Source organism: Echiichthys vipera (assembly GCF_963691815.1).
Source record: "Echiichthys vipera genome assembly, chromosome: 11".
NCBI lineage: Eukaryota > Metazoa > Chordata > Actinopteri > Perciformes > Trachinidae > Echiichthys > Echiichthys vipera.
The window spans coordinates 4163904-4183688 of record NC_139836.1 but is presented as its reverse complement, the minus strand read 5'-3'; the positions used below and the strand labels follow the sequence as shown (position 1 = coordinate 4183688).

The 19785-nt window shown below is 45.9% G+C and overlaps 1 protein-coding gene across 1 annotated transcript in view; it reads right to left on the bottom strand.

Annotated features, from left to right (window-relative positions):
• Nucleotides 1-8535: 8535 nt before the first annotated feature.
• The window catches only part of mmrn2a (multimerin 2a), a gene marked incomplete at its 5' end in the record, with an annotated part of 35252 nt that continues 24002 nt past the window's right edge, over nucleotides 8536-19785 (bottom strand). The window contains 6 exons of the mRNA XM_083922507.1: nucleotides 8536-10499; nucleotides 11442-11951; nucleotides 13595-13976; nucleotides 15215-15673; nucleotides 16142-16366; nucleotides 16505-17214. Of these exons, the coding sequence (XP_083778633.1) occupies nucleotides 10096-10499; nucleotides 11442-11951; nucleotides 13595-13976; nucleotides 15215-15673; nucleotides 16142-16366; nucleotides 16505-17214 (2690 nt within the window). The 3' untranslated portion in view covers nucleotides 8536-10095. The remainder of the gene's footprint in view (nucleotides 10500-11441; nucleotides 11952-13594; nucleotides 13977-15214; nucleotides 15674-16141; nucleotides 16367-16504; nucleotides 17215-19785) is intronic.

Genomic DNA, 19785 nt, shown 5'->3' with positions numbered 1-19785 from the left:
ACGACTCAAAACACTTCAAAAGGGCCTGAAACTCTAAACGTGGCGAGTTTTACACGACGTGAATATAAAGTTCTTCGCTTATTTTGAACACGGAGCGAATATTTATACATGTTTTAAATATATTTCTGTGTGTGTGTGTGTGTGTGTGTGTGTGTGTGTGTGTGTGTGTGTGTGTGTGTGTGTGTGTGTGTGTGTGTGTGAGCACCCGTAGGAACCCCGTCAGTATTACTCATAAACATAATTGACTCTGACTTTTCAGCAGTTCGGGAGAATTTCAAGACTTGTTTCTAAATTTTGCATATTTTTGTTTTGCTTCTGCACCTTTTTTAGTCATTTTGCATTTTCTGAAAGGTGCATAACGTGTTTATTGCCAAATTAGCTCTGATGCAGCAGCGACAGTGGTCAATTCCCTTATTTATAGTTGTTTAGTTTCTCTTTAGGGTCATTTTATGTATATCTTTTAAATAATTTTGCATTTTCTTTGTGGTTATTTTGTGTCATTTGAGGTCAATTACTTCTTTATACGTGTTCTCTTTCTCTTTATGGTCTTTTAATGTATATTTTTTAATCATTTTGCCTATTTTAATTGTGCTTCTACACCTTTTTAAGTCATTTTGTTTCTCTTTATGGTCATTATGCATTTTTAAAAAATATAATTTAGCATTTTCTTTGTGGTTATTTTGTGTTGTTCTTCTGTATACTTGTTCTGTGTCTCTTTATGGTCTTTTAATGTATATTCTTTGATAATTTTGCATATTTCTGTAGTGCTTTTTCACCATTTTGAGTTGTTTTAAGATGGAAAATAACACATGAACCTTTGTGCAAATCTGCGTAACGAGAACTTTTACTTTTTTAATATTTTGCCAAATTACCAGACTTTGCAGCGGTTCAGGAGCTGGTGTGGTTTTTCTATTTCTACTCCATAAGGACCAGAGGAGAGGATTTCCTCCATCACTGAGCGCCAGGCACAGACCTGATGTCACTTCCTGGCGTAAACGGCGTGAATCTTCCTCACACACCCTCACCCCTTTAAATCTAAACTTTCTCCCGTTTGTTAGAGACGTGCGTTGATCACCTCCCCGGCTGTGAGCGCATTGTTCCAGTTCTCACTCCCCACATTCCTCCGGCAGCTTCTCCCACCAGCCAACACCAGACTGGGGGGAGCTGCTCTCCCACCAGCACGCCGCTCTCCCAGAGCTCGCCGCTCTCCCAGAGCTCGCCCCTCTCCCAGAGCTCGCCCCTCTCCCAGAGCTCGCCCCTCTCCCAGAGCACGCCGCTCTCCCAGAGCTCGCTCCTCTCCCAGAGCACGGCTCAATGAGGAGGTTAAATGGCGTTTAAAAGACACGACTCTGCTGTTTCTGCAGAACAATATCTGAGACGTGACGCGTCACTGGGGTCAAACACCACAAGTCCTGTACTGTAATACATTTTAAATAATTCTGCATAGTTTTGTTGTATTTCTGCACCTTTTTTGGTCGTTTTGTTTCTCTTTATGGTCTTTTTATAGATATTTATCAATAATTTTGCATATTTTTGTTGTGTTTCACCATTTTTAGTCGTTTTTGTCTCTTTTTGGTTGTTTTATATACATTTTTTAATACTTTTGCACATTTTATGTTGTGCTTCTGCAGCTTTTTTAGTCGTTTTGTTTCTGTTTATGGTCTTTTTATATACATTTTTAATAATAACTTTGCATACTTTTGTTGTTTTTCACCATTTTTAGTCGTTTTTTGGTTGTTTTATATGCATTTTTTAATACTTTTTGCAATTTTTTTCTTGTGCTTGTGCACCTTTTTTAATTGTTTTGCGTCTCTTCATGGTTGTTTTATAGATATTTTTTGAAAGTGTGCATATTTTTGTTGTGCGTCACCATTTTTAGTCATTTTGTTTCTCTTTATGGTCTTTTTATGTGTATTTTTTAATTATTTTGCATATTTGTGTTGTGCTTCTGCACCTTTTTTAGTCGTTTTGTGTCTCTTAATGGTTGTTTTATATTCATTTTTTAATAATTTTGCATATTTGTTGTGCTTCACCATCTTTAGTAGTTTTGTGTCTCTTTATGGTTGTTTTATAAACATTTTCTTTTATAATTTTGCATTGTTTTGTTGTGTTTCTGAACCTTTTAAGTCGTTTTGTGTCTCTTAATGGTCTTTGTATAGATATTTAATAATAATCTTGCATATTTTTGTTGTGCTTCTTCCCCTTTTTAAGTCTTTTTCTTTCTCTTTATGTTCGTTTAATACACATTTATGAATAACTCCATGTCTGCAGACCTACAGGTTGTTTGACACTCTTCTACATCTGTGTCTCTGCTGTTTGTGTCCTTCAGCCTCTGACAACATAACATTTAAACACATGATTCAGGTCCAAACACCACAGAACAACCATCATTGCATCCGTGCGTGAGTCTGAACCCTCTGCACACAACAGACCCCAGAGCATCGCGTCCCGTTACACGCTCTCACTCCACCGCCGCACCGAACCCCATTCACAAATGTGCCACTTTAAGGTTGCTTTGCTTTTTTAAAAGTGTTACCTCAACGTAGAATTTAACAAATTACTTTTCTTAAATCCACATGATTCACTCTTCAATTCGGCGTTAGTTACATCCACATTAAAGGTTTTAATCACAATGAAAACAAGCAACTTTTACAAAAACTCGCCCGCTATTCCTGAAATCCACCTCTCCCAAAACAGCGATAACCGGCCCCGGGAGCGACTGTGAGGAGCTTTCATTAAAACATCATAATGTTTAAGGTTTAATTAATAATAAATACACAAAGATAGAAAAACCTCCTTACCACAGGGACGGTTTCTGACATGCGACGTTTCACTTAAAATGGTGGTTTTTTAAAGGGAGTCCGGCGCGGTCGGTCGCGGTGCTCGCTCCACGCAGAACGGGCACCGGCGGCTACATTACATCACTTCCAGCAAACTTCCCGGAGAAAACGGAGGGCAGAGCGGCATCCGTGCTCCGTTATAACCGCCTATGTACTCTCCGGGTGAAAGAAAAGACCAGAAGAAGCCGAAAAACACCGGGAATTTCACCGTTAACGTCCACGTTAGCGTGACGTAGACGGCGTAGTATTAGCTAACGCCGGTGAATGAGAGTAACGGCTGTTAACGGCTGTTAACGGCTGCGACGTTCGAATCCACGAACACGCAGTTAGAGGGAGGGAAAAAAACATGGAGGTTCGAGAGCGGCTCACCTGTGACCCGTTAGCCGGAGGAGACGCACGGATCCCGGCTGAACCTGAGGCCAGTTGGTCCCACACAGCCCCGGAGAGAAGCGGCGGTTATTGTGTTTAAAGCGGCAGCACGGAGGGGGAGGGGCCACTACCTGCAGCACTGTGTGTGTGTGTGTGTGTGTGTGTGTGTGTGTGTGTGTGTGTGTGTGTGTGTGTGTGTGTGTGTGTGTGTGTGTGTGTGTGTGTGTGTGTGCGTGTGTGTGTGTCACAAGTAATCAGATACTTTACTGCAGTAAAAAGTACTAATTACAAGAAGAAGACGCAGTGGCGTGCAAAGACTTTTTGAAGGGCAGGGGCGAAAACGGAATAAAGGGCACCTTTAAGCCCCATTTTAACGCGTTTATGCTCCTTAATTTTGTATACTTTTGTTGTGCGTCACCATTTTTAGTCGTTTTGTCTCTTTATGGTCTTTTTATATACATTTATGAATAATTTTGCATATTTTTATTGTGCTTCTGCGCCTTTTTTAGTCGTTTTGTTTCTCTTTATGTTTGTTTTATAGATATTTATTATTCATTTTGCATGTTTTTTTGTGCTTCTGCACCTTCTTAGTCATTTTGTGTCTCTTTGTGGTTGTTTTATATACATTTATTAATAATTCTGCATATTTTAGTTGTGCTTCTTCACCATTTTTAGTCGTTTTGTTTCTCTTTATGGTCGTTAAATACATATTTTGTAATACTTTTGCATATTTTTGTTGTGCTTCTTCACCTTTGTAGTCATTTTGCATTTCCTTTGTGGTTATTTGTGTCGTTTGTGGACATTTAGCATCTCCCTGTGATCGTTGTGTGTGTTTTTTAAGCAGTGATGTGGGGCCCCTGACCCTCTGGGCCCCTGACCCTCTGGGCCCCTGACCCGCTGGACCCCTGAGCCCGTTCATTATTCATCCATGTTAGTGACAAACTTAATTAACGTCATTTATGTAAGTTACATAACAAACGTTTCCTCAACCAGCTTTGTTGCTTATTATCAGTTTATTAAGCTGCGTTTTGTTTGTCAGTGTTGTTTACTGTTGTGTGGACTGTAGGTCTTTTATTCCTTAGTATCCATAATAATAATAATAATAATAATAATAATAATAATAAATCCATAACATCAGAGTGGCTCTCCCTCTGCTCACCGCTCTCGTGCACACACAGTGGCGTTAACTGTGCTTCATCAGGAGCAAACGGTTTAAACAGGAGGTGAAATATGTGCGAGGGACGGCTGCGGTCAGCATGTGGTTAGAAATGAATCCACGATGTGAAAGGGAATAAAACAGGAAGTGGAGCTGAACGGTGTTTGGGTGGAGAACGATCCCAACCACAAACATTCCTGCTGAGCCTGGTTTCTGTTAAACTGGGCTGAAGTGGGCTGAACAGGGCTAACAGCACTGTTATTATCATTGATTCTGTGCTAAAGGAACATTTGTGTGTTGTGTTTGTCAGTGAAAGGTTCATGTTTGTGTAACGTTAACGTCGTCCAGACTTTCTGCTGGACTGAAGGACGCGCAGGTCCCCTGGACGTCACCGGAAATATGTTACACACAGAGAGATGCAACGTGACCACAAAGAGACACACGACAACTACAAAGACACGCAACACAACTGCAAAGAGACACAAATCTACTACATACAGACACAATACGACTACAAAGACACAAAGAAAAAACAAAGAGACACAAAACAACCACAAAGAGACACAAAACAACCACAAAGAGGCACAAAACAACCACAAAGAGACACAAAACAACCACAAAGAGACACAAAACAAATGCAAAGAGACACAAAACAACCACAAAGAGACACAAAACAACCACAAAGAGACACAAAACAACCACAAAGAGACACAAAACAAATGCAAAGAGACACAAAACAACCACAAAGAGACATAAAACAACAACAAAGAGACTCAAAACAACCACAAAGAGACACAAAACAAACACAAAGAGACACAAAACGACCACAAAAAGACATAAAACAACAACAAAGAGACTCAAAACAACCACAAAGAGACTCAAAACAACCACAAAGAGACTCAAAACAACCACAAAGAGACTCAAAACAACCACAAAGAGACTCAAAATGACCACAAAGAGACAGAACAACAGGTTGTGTCCCCTGCGTCCCCTCCATGGGAAACTAGGCCCGCTGACGCGTGCGTGGCCTCCTGACCTCCTCCTCTGCAGCGCCCCCCTCAGGACAAACTGAGCAGCTGTGTTGACTCTGTCAGATCACAGCTGCTGACTCAGACCTGCTCCCGTAAACGCCGTCATCACTTCTCAACGGGGCTTCAAATAAACGGCCAAGCCCTTTCCCTCTGCTGGAAACTCAAATATGAGGCTTTTATTTTGAAAAGCAGGATCACCTCATTGTGTTCAGGTTTGGTTCAGGAGGATACGAGTGTGAGAGTCTCTGGGAAACACGCCATCGCACAGTTAGAGTACAGTTCAATACATTTACGGCGTGGACTCTGAACAGGAACATCCTTTCAAAACAAAAGCTCATCTGACCGTCACAGGACCAAACTCACTCAGGGTCGATAACGTCGAGGAAATCTACAAAACAATATAAAAGTGTCGCTTTATTTTTATACTTTTCTGTCACAATATTGAAATAACAGCGTCCAAACTGTGTTACGGCAACATTTAACGCAACTTTGTAGTCGTTGTGTGTCTTTTTGTTGTTGTTTTGTGTGTCTTTGTGGTTGTTTTGCGTCTCTTTGTGGTTGTTTTGTGTGTCTTTGTGGTTGTTTTGTGTCTATTTGTGTGCGTTTTGTGTCTCTTTGTGGTTGTTTTGTGTCTATTTGTGTGCGTTTTGTGTCTCTTTGTGGTTGTTTTGTGTCTCTTTGTGGTTGTTTTGTGTCTTTGTGGTTGTTTTGTGTCTCTTTGTGGTTGTTTTGTGTGTCTTTGTGGTTGTTTTGTGTCTATTTGTGTGCGTTTTGTGTCTCTTTGTGGTTGTTTTGTGTCTCTTTGTGTTCGTTTTGTGTCTTTGTGGTTGTTTTGTGTCTCTTTGTGGTTGTTTTGTGTGTCTTTGTGGTTGTTTTGTGTCTATTTGTGTGCGTTTTGTGTCTCTTTGTGGTTGTTTTGTGTCTCTTTGTTGTTGTTTTGTGTCTCTTTGTGGTTGTTTTGTGTCTCTTTGTGGTCGTTTTGTGTCTCTTTGTGGTTGTTTTGTGTCTCTTTGTAGTCGTTTCGTGTCTCCTTGTAGTTGTTTTGTGTCTGTCTCTGTGTCCTGTGACAGACTGGCGTCCTGTCCAGGGTGGACCCCGCCTCACACCTCACACCTCCAGCCCCCGACAGGGACAAGCGGTTGAAGAAGGATGTACTGTAAACTGTGTCGGCCATCTTGTTCTTCCTCACCAGCGACCACAGCAGCGCTCCGCTAACCTTACTCTCTCGTTAAGGAGAGTCTGGCATCGACCTTTGACCCTTTAGGAGAGGTGAGCAGACGGCGTGCAGAAGCAGTGAGTCGGCTGTTTTCACACATTTAAACACATAAAAGTTCAATATTGGAAATTAAATGTGTTTGTGTGTGTGTGTGTGTGTCTGATGGTTACAGTCGCCTCATTTAGCCGCAACACAACAAACTGACCTGCTGCTCATTAATGAGTGTGTGTGTGTGTGTGTGTGTGTGTGTGTGTGTGTGTGTTCTGTGTGAACCAGTTTACACAAAGACTGATTCATACAATAAACAATACTGATGATGAAGATGATGATGAAGACCCCAAAAACAAAAAGTCCTGTGGTTATTTAAAAAACAAAAAAAGTCTAGATAATAATAATAAAATGAATTAATTAAAAAAGGAAAAAAAAGCCCTGGTGGTTATTTTAAAGTGTTTAACAGTTGAACACGAGACAAACCTGTGTGTGTGTGTGTGTGTGTGTGTGTGTGCGTGCCTTTATTTCACTGTGTACTTCCTGCATGACATCATTGTCACCGTTCCTCCATATTACAACTGTACTGTTTACTCTCCCAGTCATATGATGGTACTACACACACACACACACACACACACACACACACACACACACACACACACACACACACACACACACACACGCCAGGGGTGTGTGTGTGTGTGTGTGTGTGTGTGCAGACTGTTATTCACCTGTTTGCTCTCTGACGTAACACTTACAGATTATATCTTTACTGTGTGAGTCGACCATTTACAGCGTCTTCTTCTCCTTTTCTTCCTCTCCTCCTCCTCTTCTTCTGCCTCCTCCTCCTCTTCTTCTTCCTCTTCTTTCCTCTCTTCTTCTTTCTCCTCCTCTTCTTCCACCTCCTCCTCTTCTTGCTCTTCCTCCTCCTCTTCTTCCACCTTCTCCTCCTACTCCTCTTCTTGCTCTTCCTCCTCCTCTTCTTCTTCTGCCTCCTCCTACTCCTCTTCTTCTTTCTCCTCCTCTTCTTGCTCTTCCTCCTCCTACTCCTCGTCTTCTTTCTCCTCCTCTTCTTGCTCTTCCTCCACCTCCTCCTCTTCTTGCTCTTCCTCCTCCTCTTCTTCCACCTTCTCCTCCTCCTCCTTTTCCTCCTCCGCCTCTCTTCCTCCTCCTCCTACTCCTCTTCTTCCTCCTCTTCCTCCTTTTCTTCTTTCTCCTCCCCTTCTTGCTCTTCCTCCTCCTCTTCTTCCACCTCCTCTTCTTGCTCTTCCTCCTCCTCTTCTTCCACCTCCTCCTCTTCCTCACATCGACTCCTCAGGGAGTAGAGCAAGAGTGATGAAGGCTCCTCCTCCTCCTCTCCCAGGTGACTCACACACACACACACACACAGAATGACATCATCTCTGTCAGCACACACACCTGTTTCCTCATTAAGCCCCGCCCCTGACCACGCCCCCTGCTCCCCTGCACTTCCTGGATCTCTTAAAGGGCCAGCGTCACTCAGACAACAGGTGAGTTTCCATCAAACACAAAGTAACTAAAGTAACTCTTGTAAATCACTGATCTCCTGTTTTTGATTAAAAATGTAACTTTAAAGTTATAATCTGATGGTTTTCATCTGTTTTATTGTTTTTAAGTTGGTAAAATGCTTTTTACTGCTGATGAAGATCATGAGATGTGATCGAAAGCTGCTTTCTGTGAATTAACGAGACAAAAGACGTTTTAAATTCATTATATTTACAACCTTTTTTATATTATTTACCATGATTTTTAACTGTTTTTTTGACGTGTATATTTTTTAAATATATGAATCACTAAACGTGGGTCAACAACAGCTTCTGTAGATAAAACATTTTTATTAAGTTACAGTTTAGAGAAGAACGTTTCATTATCGCACTTTTCTATAAACATTTATTCAACGACTCAGCTTTAATTAAATATATATAAACGCCTCTGTGTGTGTGGCACTTTACAAACGTTACACACACACACACACACGTGACTTTACCCACAAATATTTTCTTTATGTAAAGTGAAAATCCCTTAAAAACACAGGAGATACGACTTAAAGACTGTCAGGGCAAGCTTAGCTTAGCATAAAGACTGTCTCTGTTGTGACAGGGTTAGCTTAGCTTAGCATAAAGACTGTCTTTGTTGTGACAGGGTTAGCTTAGCTTAGCATAAAGACTGTCTTTGTTGTGACAGGGTTAGCTTAGCTTAGCGTAAAGACCGTCTTTGTTGTGACAGGGCTAGCTTAGCTTAGCATAAAGACTGTCTTTGTTGTGACAGGGTTAGCTTAGCTTAGCATACAGACCGTCTTTGTCGTGACAGGGTTAGCTTAGCTTAGCATAAAGACTGGAAGCGGGGGGAAACAGCTAGCCTGGTTCTGACATAAGTTCAGAAACACACCAACACGTCTAAATATCCGGTCTGTTTTCATGTGGACACAAACGGGGAGTTTGGAGGTTGTTCTCTGTGGTTTTGAATCTTTTTTGGTGCTTTTCCATCGGGGGAAAATGTGGCCGCTCTGAATGTTGCAGGCCGCGCCCTCAAAAGACCGTTTACTCGCCGTTTTCCGTCACAAAAAAAGGCCCCAGAGGAGACGTAAATGTGAACCGTTAACACGTGTTCTGGCTCTGTCCAAAGATCGCAACATTTTAGGGAAGATGTTCATTTAGTTAAAGGCAGAATTGTGCGTTATGGATGAAAATATTCAAAAACAGTCGACAAGACGCACAAAAACTCCGAGGTCTACGGAAAGATCTGGAAACAAAGCCACGCATCGCCATGACGTCATCAATGCGTGTGACGTGTTACGGCGTGATGACGTATAGGCAGCAAGAAGCATTCTCCGAGGCCCAGGTAGTGTGAGTACAAACGGGCCTGGAGGGGGGGACAAGGACCCTAAAGCACGGGGCACGGGACGGAGGGATCGTCTTCTGCACCGCGTCGTACGACACAACTCTACTTCGCCATTTTGTTGTGGCGTCTGTACGACCACACGTCACATCCCGCTTAGAGCTACATCCGATCAGAAACAGGGCTTCTCTCAGGGGAGAAAAAAGGCCAGAGGGTACTCACAGGACTCACATGCAAATGAGGGGGGCGTTTTTGGCGAGATAGATTCCGCCTCATTCCGGGTATTCGACCCTAATGGAAACGCACCTTTTGTGGTGGTTTTGAGTCGTTTGTGTTTAGACTTTTAGACAGAACCGGGCTGTTTCCCCCTGTTGCTAGTCTTTATGCTAAGCTAGGCTAACAGCTCTGTACTGAACACGTTCGGTTTGAGGCTTCACCTTGAACTCAGTGGCGTTTTTTTTCTCAGTTTAAATGTTTCTCTCACCGTCATCTTCTCGTTCAACTCTCCGGCGCTCAGCCTCCAGTCCACAGATTATTAACGCTGACGGGTTTAAGGGTGCAAGGAAGCAGCAAGTGTTAAACTCTCAGTCTCTGATCTCTGTCTCTCCTCCGGCTGATTGGTCCACGGCGCCCTCAGGTGGTCCGGTGGAGCAGCAGCACGGTGAACACATTGTCCTCTGACTCCACCCGCGCTCCTCCCTTCAGTTCCAGCCTCACCTCCTCCCCTCCCCTCAGCAGCAGGAGGCCCACAGCGGTGACGGGCCCCGCCTCCGTCACCTGCCGTCGCTGCAGAGACACCGGAGCTCCGCCCGACGACCTCCTCAGGACCACGTGGGCGGGGCCCTGCCTCAGGTCCAAGGTGAGGACGAACAGGTAGATCCCGTTCAGAGGGGCCGTGAAGGCGCCGGCGTCGGAGTAAAAGTGACCACGGTTCAATGACGCTTCGAACGAGATGACGCCGTCTGAGACGCTTAGAGGAGATCCAGCCACGACCAGCAGTGAGTCTGCGGATAGGCTGGACGGGACAGGAGCAACACCTGGAGAGGAGGAGGAGAGGAGAGAGAGAGGAGAGGAGGAAGAGAGAGGAGGAGGAGAGAGAAGGAGAGACGAGGAGGAGGAGAGAGGGGAGGAGGAGGAGGAGAGGAGGAGAGAGGAAGAGGAGAGAAAAGGAGAGGAAGAGGAGAGAGGAGGAGAGAGGAAGAGGTAGGAAGGGAGGAGGAGAGGAGAGAGGAAGAGGAGAGAGGAAGAGGGGGAGGAGGGGAGGAGGAGAGGAGAGAGGAAGAGGAGAGAGGAAGAGGGGGAGGAGGAGGTAGGAGGGGAGGAGGAGAGGAGAGAGGAAGAGGAGGAGAGAGGAGGAGGAGGAGAGAGGGGAGGAGGAGGAGGAAGAGGAGGAGGAGGAGAGGAAGAGGAGGAGGAGGAGGAGGAGGAGGAGAGGAGGAGGAGAGGAGGAGAGAGGAAGAGGTAGGAAGGGAGGAGGAGAGGAGAGAGGAAGAGGAGAGAGGAAGAGGGGGAGGAGGAGGTAGGAGGGGAGGAGGAGAGGAAGAGGAGAGAGGAAGAGGGGGAGGAGGAGGTAGGAGGGGAGGAGGAGAGGAAGAGGAGAGAGGAAGAGGGGGAGGAGGAGGTAGGAGGGGAGGAGGAGAGGAGAGAGGAAGAGGAGGAGAGAGGAAGAGGGGGAGGAGGAGAGGAGGAGGAGGAGAGAGGGGAGGAGGAGGAGAGGAGGAGGAGGAAGAGGAGGAGGAGAGAGGAAGAGGAGGAAGTGAGGGAGGAGAGGAGGAGTCTGTATCAGTAAAGAACCACAGGAAGAAGAAAAACTCGTCCTGAAGTAAAGGTTTAACTTTTTTCGGTCGGTTTGAGTCTTAATTTGATTTATTTAAGTTTTATTATTATTTTCTGACACTATTCAGAAAATACAACTAAAGAAAATGAACTCTAATGTAAAGGTAACAGGGTAAAGAGGAAACACAACAGTCCTCGCTCACCTGCTGCCTCCCTCCTGCTGCGTTGGTTTCCTCCTCGTCCTCCTTTCTTCTTCTCCTTGTTCTTCACCAGCAGCCACAGCTTATCGAGCTCCAGCGTGGCGTCGGAGCTCGCCAGCACGTCGGCGTTACTGAACACGTTCTTGAACACCCTCAGGTGCTCCTCCAGACCTCTCTTCAGCCACGTCAGCTCCGCCTGCAGCTTGGCCTCCGCGCCCTCCACGCCGGCGGGCGGTGCCTCCGCCCGAGCAGCAGAGGTGTTGCAGGGCTTCTCCTCCAGCCGCAGCAGCTTCAGCCCCAGCTCCTCCACCCTTTTCTCCAGGTTCCACAGGTCGCCGCCGTCTCCTCCGTGCTCCGGGCGCCTCCCCTCGGGGTGGAGGAGGAGCTGGCGTTCCCGGGCTGGAACGCCGCCGCTGCTCCTCCTCATGCCGTCAGGGAGCCAGCTGTCAGGGCGGTGTTGGGAGGAAGAGGAGGAGGAGGGCTGGTCTGCAGACGGCACCTCCTCTCTGCCTCCTGGGAGGAAAAGGGATCAAACGGAAGATAATAAAACAATACTGCAGAGTTTTATTGGTGCAGAAGAAGAAATATTTTTATATATTTGATAAAACATTTCCTTAAATCAACAAAAACTTTTACAGGAGAGAGGAGGAGGAGGAGAGGGGAGGAGAGGAGGAGTAGGAGGAGGAGGAGGAGAGGGGAGGAGAGGGGAGAGGAGGGAAGAGGAGAGAGGAGAGATGAGAAGAGGGGGAGGAGAGGAAGAGAGGAGGAGAGGAGGAGGAGAGAGGAGGAGAGGAAAAGAGGAGAGATGAGGAAAAGAGGAGGAGAGGAAGAGAGGAGGAGAGGAGGAGGAGAGAGGAGGAGAGAGAGGGAAGGAGGAGAGAGGAGAGAGGAGGACAGAGAGGGGAGGAGGAGGAGAGAGGAGAGAGGAGGACAGAGAGGGGAGGAGGAGGAAGAGAGGAGAGGAGGAGGAGAGAGGAGGAGAGAGAGGGAAGGAGGAGAGAGGAGAGAGGAGGAAGAGAGGAGAGGAAAGGAGATTTTGTCCGACTTTTGTCTAAAAAAACATTAAATAAACCACAGTCAGAGTTCGTAAATCTTTTCCGAGGTCAAATTCAAGCACTTTTAAGGTCCATTTTCAAGCTTTTCCAGTTGTATTAAATCACATATTTCTATGAGTACACTGATTTTCAAATAAAAACAAGTTGAATCACCACACGGATAAGAAATTCGAGCACTTTTCAAGGATTTCAAGCCCCCGTACCAGCCCCAGGTGATGGAGTGAAACTACGCACAAATTCAACTAACTTGTGCTTTTATTTACGTTTTCAACGCTTCATACTTGTTCTGCACTTCATCTCAGATAAATACTTCATACTTTTCAATACGTTTGTCTGACAGCTTCAGTTACTTTTTCCTGTTTCCAGTGAAAACCACGTGTCTCTAAATGTGTTAATGTTGAATGTTTGTGATAAACTGAAGGAGAAAATGTTCCCGTATGCGTCTTAAAAAAAAACTGTTGGATCAGCTGTAAAATGCCTCGTCACAAAGGTAAAAACACGAGTTTCTCTCAGCAAAAAGAAAGAAACACTGCGATGAAGCGAGCGGTGTCTTTACTTCTGCAGGTGTAATTCCTGCAGCTGCCACCAGATGCTGCTGCAGAGCTGCGTTTGACCGACAGCGCCTCAGATGTTATTTCTCTTTTGTTTGCGGAGTAGTTTAATTACAATAACACATCGTTTATGAGTGCGGTATACTTTGTTTAATAATGTGAATCTGTAAAGCTGTCACACAAGTGTAGTGCAGTGAAAACTACAACAGAACAAAGTTTTCAGAGGTCAAATTCAAGCACTTTTAAGGTCCATTTTCAAGCTTTTCCAGCACCGAGCTGTGTTTCGACAAATACATACAAAACAAAAATGATTATTTCACTTTTTTGTTTTAAAGAATCACGTTAAAAGAGATGGTATTATGCCGTAAACAACTAAAATTGTGTTTCACGATCAGAAAATGTAATAACATTTATATTCTATAGCTATTTGTTGTACAAATTTAAGCATTTTCAGGCACTTTATCCAAAATTCAAGCACTTTTCAAACCTTGAAAAACATTATAATTCAAAAGTAATTAAGTAAATAAGTAAATACTGGAGTGAACCGAACCTGACTCTCCCTCCGTGGCTCTCCCTCGTGGCTGCAGGGAGGTGATGCTCAGGTCGTGTCCCCTCAGCTGCTCCTGCAGGAGCCTCAGCTGCTCCTTCAGGGCCGGGATGGAGTGCGCCTCCTGGTCCTGGACGGGCCACTCCAGGAACTCCAGCACCTCCTCCCCCAGCAGCAGCTCCAGCACGTCGCTGTGTCGGATGGCGTCCGTCAGCAGAGACTTGAAGGAGCCGGCCAGGCGCTGCATGTCCTCTGCCAGCTTCCTGTCAGAGTCCTTCAGGCCGGAGACCTCGGCCACGGCCACCGTCACCGAGCCGCTCAGCCGGCTCAGGCTGTGGTCCAGGGTCCTGGTCCTGCTCTGATCCGAGGCCAGAGACTCCTTCACCTGCAGGACGAGGAAGAGAAGAGGAAACACAAATGTGTTATATAAAATATTTTTCATCCTCAGCTCTGCCCTCTGGTTCCTCCTGAAGATGTAAACCTTTAAAAACACAATCACTGCCCTGTGGTTGTGTGTCTCCACAAACCAATCAAGCTGCAGCTCATATCCAAACTGTCCAGACTTACACGCACACACAATGACCACAAAGAGACAAAAAACAACCAAGAACGTACACATATGGACTGAAAACAAACATAATAGACCACAAACGTACACAAATCAACTACAAACGAGACAAAACAACTACAAAGACGACGAAAACTAGATACAAAACCACCACAAAGATGCAAAAATGACCACAAAGATGCAAAAATGACCATATAGATGACTAAAAGCAGATACCAAACCACCACAAAGATGCAAAGTAACCACAAAGATGACTAAGGCAGATGCAAAATGACCACAAAGATGCAAAATGACCACAAAGATGACTAAGGCAGATGCAAAATGACCAAAAGATGCAAAGTAACCACAAAGATGACTAAGGCAGATGCAAAATGACCACAAAGATGACTAAAAGCAGATGCAAAACCACCCCAAAGACGCAAAATGACCACAAAGATGACTAACAGCAGATGCAAAACCACCCCAAAGATGCAAAATGACCACAAAGATGACTAAGGCAGATGCAAAATGACCACAAAGATGCAAAATGACCACAAAGATGACTAACAGCAGATGCAAAACCACCCCAAAGATGCAAAATGACCACAAAGATGACTAAGGCAGATGCAAAATGACCACAAAGATGCAAAATGACCACAAAGATGACTAAGGCAGATGCAAAATGACCAAAAGATGCAAAATGACCACAAAGATGACTAAGGCAGATGCAAAATGACCAAAAGATGCAAAGTAACCACAAAGATGACTAAGGCAGATGCAAAACCACCCCAAAGATGCAAAATGACCACAAAGATGACTAACAGCAGATGCAAAACCACCCCAAAGATGCAAAATGACCACAAAGATGACTAAGGCAGATGCAAAATGACCACAAAGAGACGTTAAATGACCACAAACATACATTTTTTTCTGTAAAAACGACGCTTTGAGAGCGAGAACAGTAAAGTTGTGTTGTGACAGATAAACAATGAGGTCAAACTTAAATATAGAATAATATAAAAAACTTTAAATGAATTGTAAAAGTAGAGAACAGTTAAAGGTTTTATTTTCCGTACCTGCTGGAGGCCGCGCTGTAACGCCTCCACCGCCGGCTCCCAGTCGTCGGCCCCGCCCCACTGCCCCGCCCCTCCGTCCTCGTCCAGGGCCAGTCTGTTCTCATTGGCCAGCTCCGTCACGTTGGCCACGGCCCTCTCCAGTCGAGCCACGGCGACCTTCAGCCCTTTGCAGTCGCAGTCTCCCGTCCAGTTGAGCTTGTTGATGACCTCGAACAGGTAGTCCACGTCCGGGTCCATCTCCTGCAGACGCTGGCCCTGCTGGCTGACGTTCAGCGCCAGCTCGCCCACCCGCCTCAGCACCATCTCCCTCGCCTCCTCCACCTCCAGCCCCGTCTCCATGAACTGGATCTGACTGGTCCGGGCCGTCTGGTTGATGCGATTCTCCAGCTCCTTTAAGTCGCGCCTGAGCTGCTGCACCTCGCCCGAGGTCACATCCACGTCCTCCATCAGCCCGTCGACCTGCGGCAGCAACACCGGGAAACATTTATTCTTTTATTTAACGCAACTTTTAAACATTTTCTCTGTTATTTTACTCACTTTTTATCCGTCTGGGTGATATTTTAATTTACTAAATGTGTATTTGTGTCTAAAACTAGTGAATGAGTTGTGAGGACGGTGCCAAGGTTTTGTTCCTGGTGTTGCTAAGTTACTGTTTTACAGCCTGTTTACGCCTCTGTATATTAACAATTCATATGCAAATATGTTCAATTATATAAGGAATTGGATGTGACATACCTTATATTGTAACTTTTATAGTTTTTTTTTATACAAATTTAATGAGTTGTTGGGTTTTTTCGCAACTTAAACAACTTTTTCTCTGTAATTGTTGTTCAAATAAAGAAGTTTGTTCAAAATGGAGCCACGTTGAAACAAACACTGAAGGCGGCGTCGGTTCACTAACTGAACGGGATTCTGGGTATTAATCACCTTCACCGTGTTGTTGACCACCATGTCGTCCAGCCGCTCGATGGCCAACCAGAGCGCCGACGTGTCTGAGGGCTGCTGCAGCGGCGTGCCGGGGGGAGGAGAGGGGTGAGCCTCCAGCTGACCCTCAGTGTTCTGGTCCTGCTCCTGGTGCTGGTCCTGGTCCTGGAGCTGGTCCTGGTCCTGCTTCATCTCAGTCAGTGTGGCGTTCATAGCCTGCAGGCTAACCTGAGATCAGAGACGGCGTCATTATCAGGTTTAATTCATGATTTATTTAATTATTATTATTTAAAACCGTACAAAGTAAACGTTGAATTCATGAATGAATAATAATAATCAGTGTTTATCGTCGCTGTGTTCGCTGACCTGCAGCATCTTCTGGTGGCGTTTCAGCTTCATGTCGATGTCCGTCTTGAAGCTGGTCAGGTTGAAGTGCAGCATTGCATGCTGGGAGTGCAGCCTGTTCTCCATGTCTGTGCGCTGGCTCTCCAGCTGCCTCCGGACCTCCCTGACGTGCTGAAACGCCTCGTCCAGTTTGGCGTCCAGGCGCTCCTCTGCCGCCTCGTCGAGCTCGGGGCGGTCCGGGGGCCCCGCCTGCAGCTTGGCCTCCTCCAGCTGGCCGCTCTTCAGCTGGGCCACGTCTCGGGCCAGGTCCCCTACCTGCCGGCTCAGGTGCTCCAGGGAGCGGTTGAAGCCTGCGAGGACGGGCTGCAGCTGGGACATGACCAGGGCCATCATGTGGGGGACGGGGAGGACAGCGGGGGCTTCTGGGTACGGGAGGGCTGCGGGGGCATCTGGGTACGGGAGGGCTGCGGGGGCATCTGGGTACGGGTAGGAGGCGGGGGCTTCTGGGTACGGGAGAGTGGCGGGGGCTTCTGGGTACGGGAGAGCGGCGGGGGCATCTGGGTACGGGAGAGCGGCAGGGGCATCTGGGTACGGGAGGGCAGCAGGGGCATCTGGGTACGGGAGGGCAGCGGGGGCATCTGGGTACGGGAGGGGGGCAGGGGCATCTGGGTACGGGAGAGCGGCGGGGGCTTCTGGGTACGGGAGGGCAGCAGCATCCACCTCATCTGCAACTGAAAAAAAATGGACGGACAGTGAGACAAAGGGCCCCTGGACTCAGACGTGAGGCCCCTCACCCTGTTGTGTCTCTTTTAAGACGTTAAAGGTCAATTTGAAGTCATTTTGCATCTATTTTTGGTAATTTAGCATCTTGTTGTAGTCATTTTGTGTTTGTTTGTGGTCATTTAGCATCTGTCTTTATGGTCGGTTTGCATCTTTTTGATTGTTTTGCATCTATTTTAAGTTATGTTGCATCTTTCTGTGGTGGTTTTGCATCTATTTCAAGTTATTTTGCCTCTTTCTGGTTGTTTTATGTCTATTTAAAATCATTTATTGTCTCTCTGGAGTCATTTTACGTCATTTTACACCTCTCCTTGTGGTCATATTGTGATTTTTTCATGTGTCTTGTAATCATTTTGCATCTTTTGTGGTGGTTTTTCATTTATTTAGTCATTTATAATTTCTTTGTGGTTGTTTTATGCCCATTTCATTCACATTTTTTCCTCTCTGTCTTCGTAGTCATTTTGTGTGTACGTTTGTGGACATTTAGCATCCCTGTGATAGTTTTGCCTCTACTTTGAGTCGTCTTAGTCGTCGTTTTGTGTTATTTTGTGTCTCTGTGGTTGTCTTGTGTCGTTTGTTGTCATTTAGTGTCTATGTAGTCATTTTGTGGTTGTTTTGTGTGGCTTTGTAGCATCTCTGTGGTCTTTTTTACATCTGTTTTTAATTATTTTGCATCTTATTGTGATGGTTTTTATCTATTTTACGTAATTTTGCATTTTGTTTTTTGGCCCCAGACCCTAACGGTGTGCTGCTCACTAAAAACAATCGTACGGTTACAGTTGGACCCGCTGGCGGCACTGCACAACAGAACAGAACACCACCATATTAGGATTCATCCTCTGGGAAAATATGAATCACATTTCTACATTTTTAGTCGCACTAAAACAAAAACACGATCACGAAGTGTTTTCATACGCTCACATACACACAACGCTAATCCTCACATACTCCCTGGTGATTCATGGCTCTCTGGGGACCGGTGGTCTCCGCTCGAACATGGAACCAGTTTCCAAACTGGGAAAATAAACAAAGCACAGCCCTGGAAACACGGCAGCAGGGGAACTACAACACTGATGTTGATGTTATTGAGCTCAGGAACGACACAAGCTGAGTCTCAGAGACCAGTTAGTTCCCGTCGGTTCAGCAGAGACGACGGAGCGAAGCCAGAACACACGCTGACCGCAGGACGCCGCGTCCTCCGGCCGGACCTCTGAGACGCCTCGGGCTCCGTGGATCCATCTGATCCCGCGTGTTTTTGTTATTTCTGCAGTTTGAGACGAACCCAACTGTGCCGACATTTCCTGCTTTTCATCTGAACACTAATCCAGAGAGTGACCCGTCCACCGCCCGACCTGCCTCTCAATATCACCTGTTTCCTTCTTTGCCCCGGGTGAAATCTCTCCAGGAATAAATATGTGGATTACGCACAAATGACTGTGAATTACACTTTGTAGTGATGTGTACAGTGGATGAGGAAGAGGACAAGAGGAAGAAGAGGAGGAAGAAGAGGAAGAGGAGGAGATGAAGAAGAGGAAGAGGAGAGGAAGAACAGGAGGAGGAGGAAGAGGAGGATGAGGATTTCTCTCCAGTGTGTCCGTTCTCCTCTGCCCTCAGCATCAACAGAACTGCTGCTCTCCGGAGCGTTCTCTGTAAAAACCCTGGAGATGGTGGTGGTGAAAATCCAGTCACTCAGAGCTCCGTCTGCACCAACAACCACGCCACGTTCAAAGTCACGTAAATCTTTCTTCCCCATTTTGATGCTCAGTTTGAACTGCAGCACCTCCTCTTCAACACGTCTAGACACGCACACGCACACACACACACATCCTCTTCACCACGTCTACACGCCTGAATGAGCTGAGCTGCTGCCACGTGATTGGCTGATTAGAAATGTGCGTTAACGAGCAGTTCGACAGGCGTCGATAAATAAAGTGGCCTAATAAAGTGGCCGGTGGCAACAGCATACAGAAAACAGTGCAATTCACACATAGCTGCAGAGGTTGAACTTTTTTGGCTTCATGCACCAAAAAGCAGCTTTCATAAAAATGAACGTGACTCCGCCTCCAACGCTGTATTCAGTTCTTTGATAGATCCGGGGGGGCAACAGTGCAGGGTACAAAGACGCTCGCCGTCGGTCTGATAACACGACACAGTCACACACGGGTCACGCAAAGAGAATATCTTTGGAAAGTGGAGTTTTTTCTTTATTTCTTCCAGGTTCAATTTGTGTTGAGGGGGTCGTCAGGCATGTCTCTCAGCAAAGAGGGTCCCCACAGGTATAGGAATACAAACACGAGTGTGTGTTTGCCTCAGGTCACTGCTGTCGCTCTCCTCTGGAGACACAGTCCAGACACACACACACAAACACACACACACCGTAATCACAACCTGTTTTCATTTCAAACTCTCCCACATGCTGCAGGGTCCTGAGGTCAGAGGTGGCGGTACAGTGAGGCCACGCTGCGACAGGAAGTTCCAGGTCACCTCCAGCTGTGGGGCGAGGGCGAGGACGGGGGGGGTGG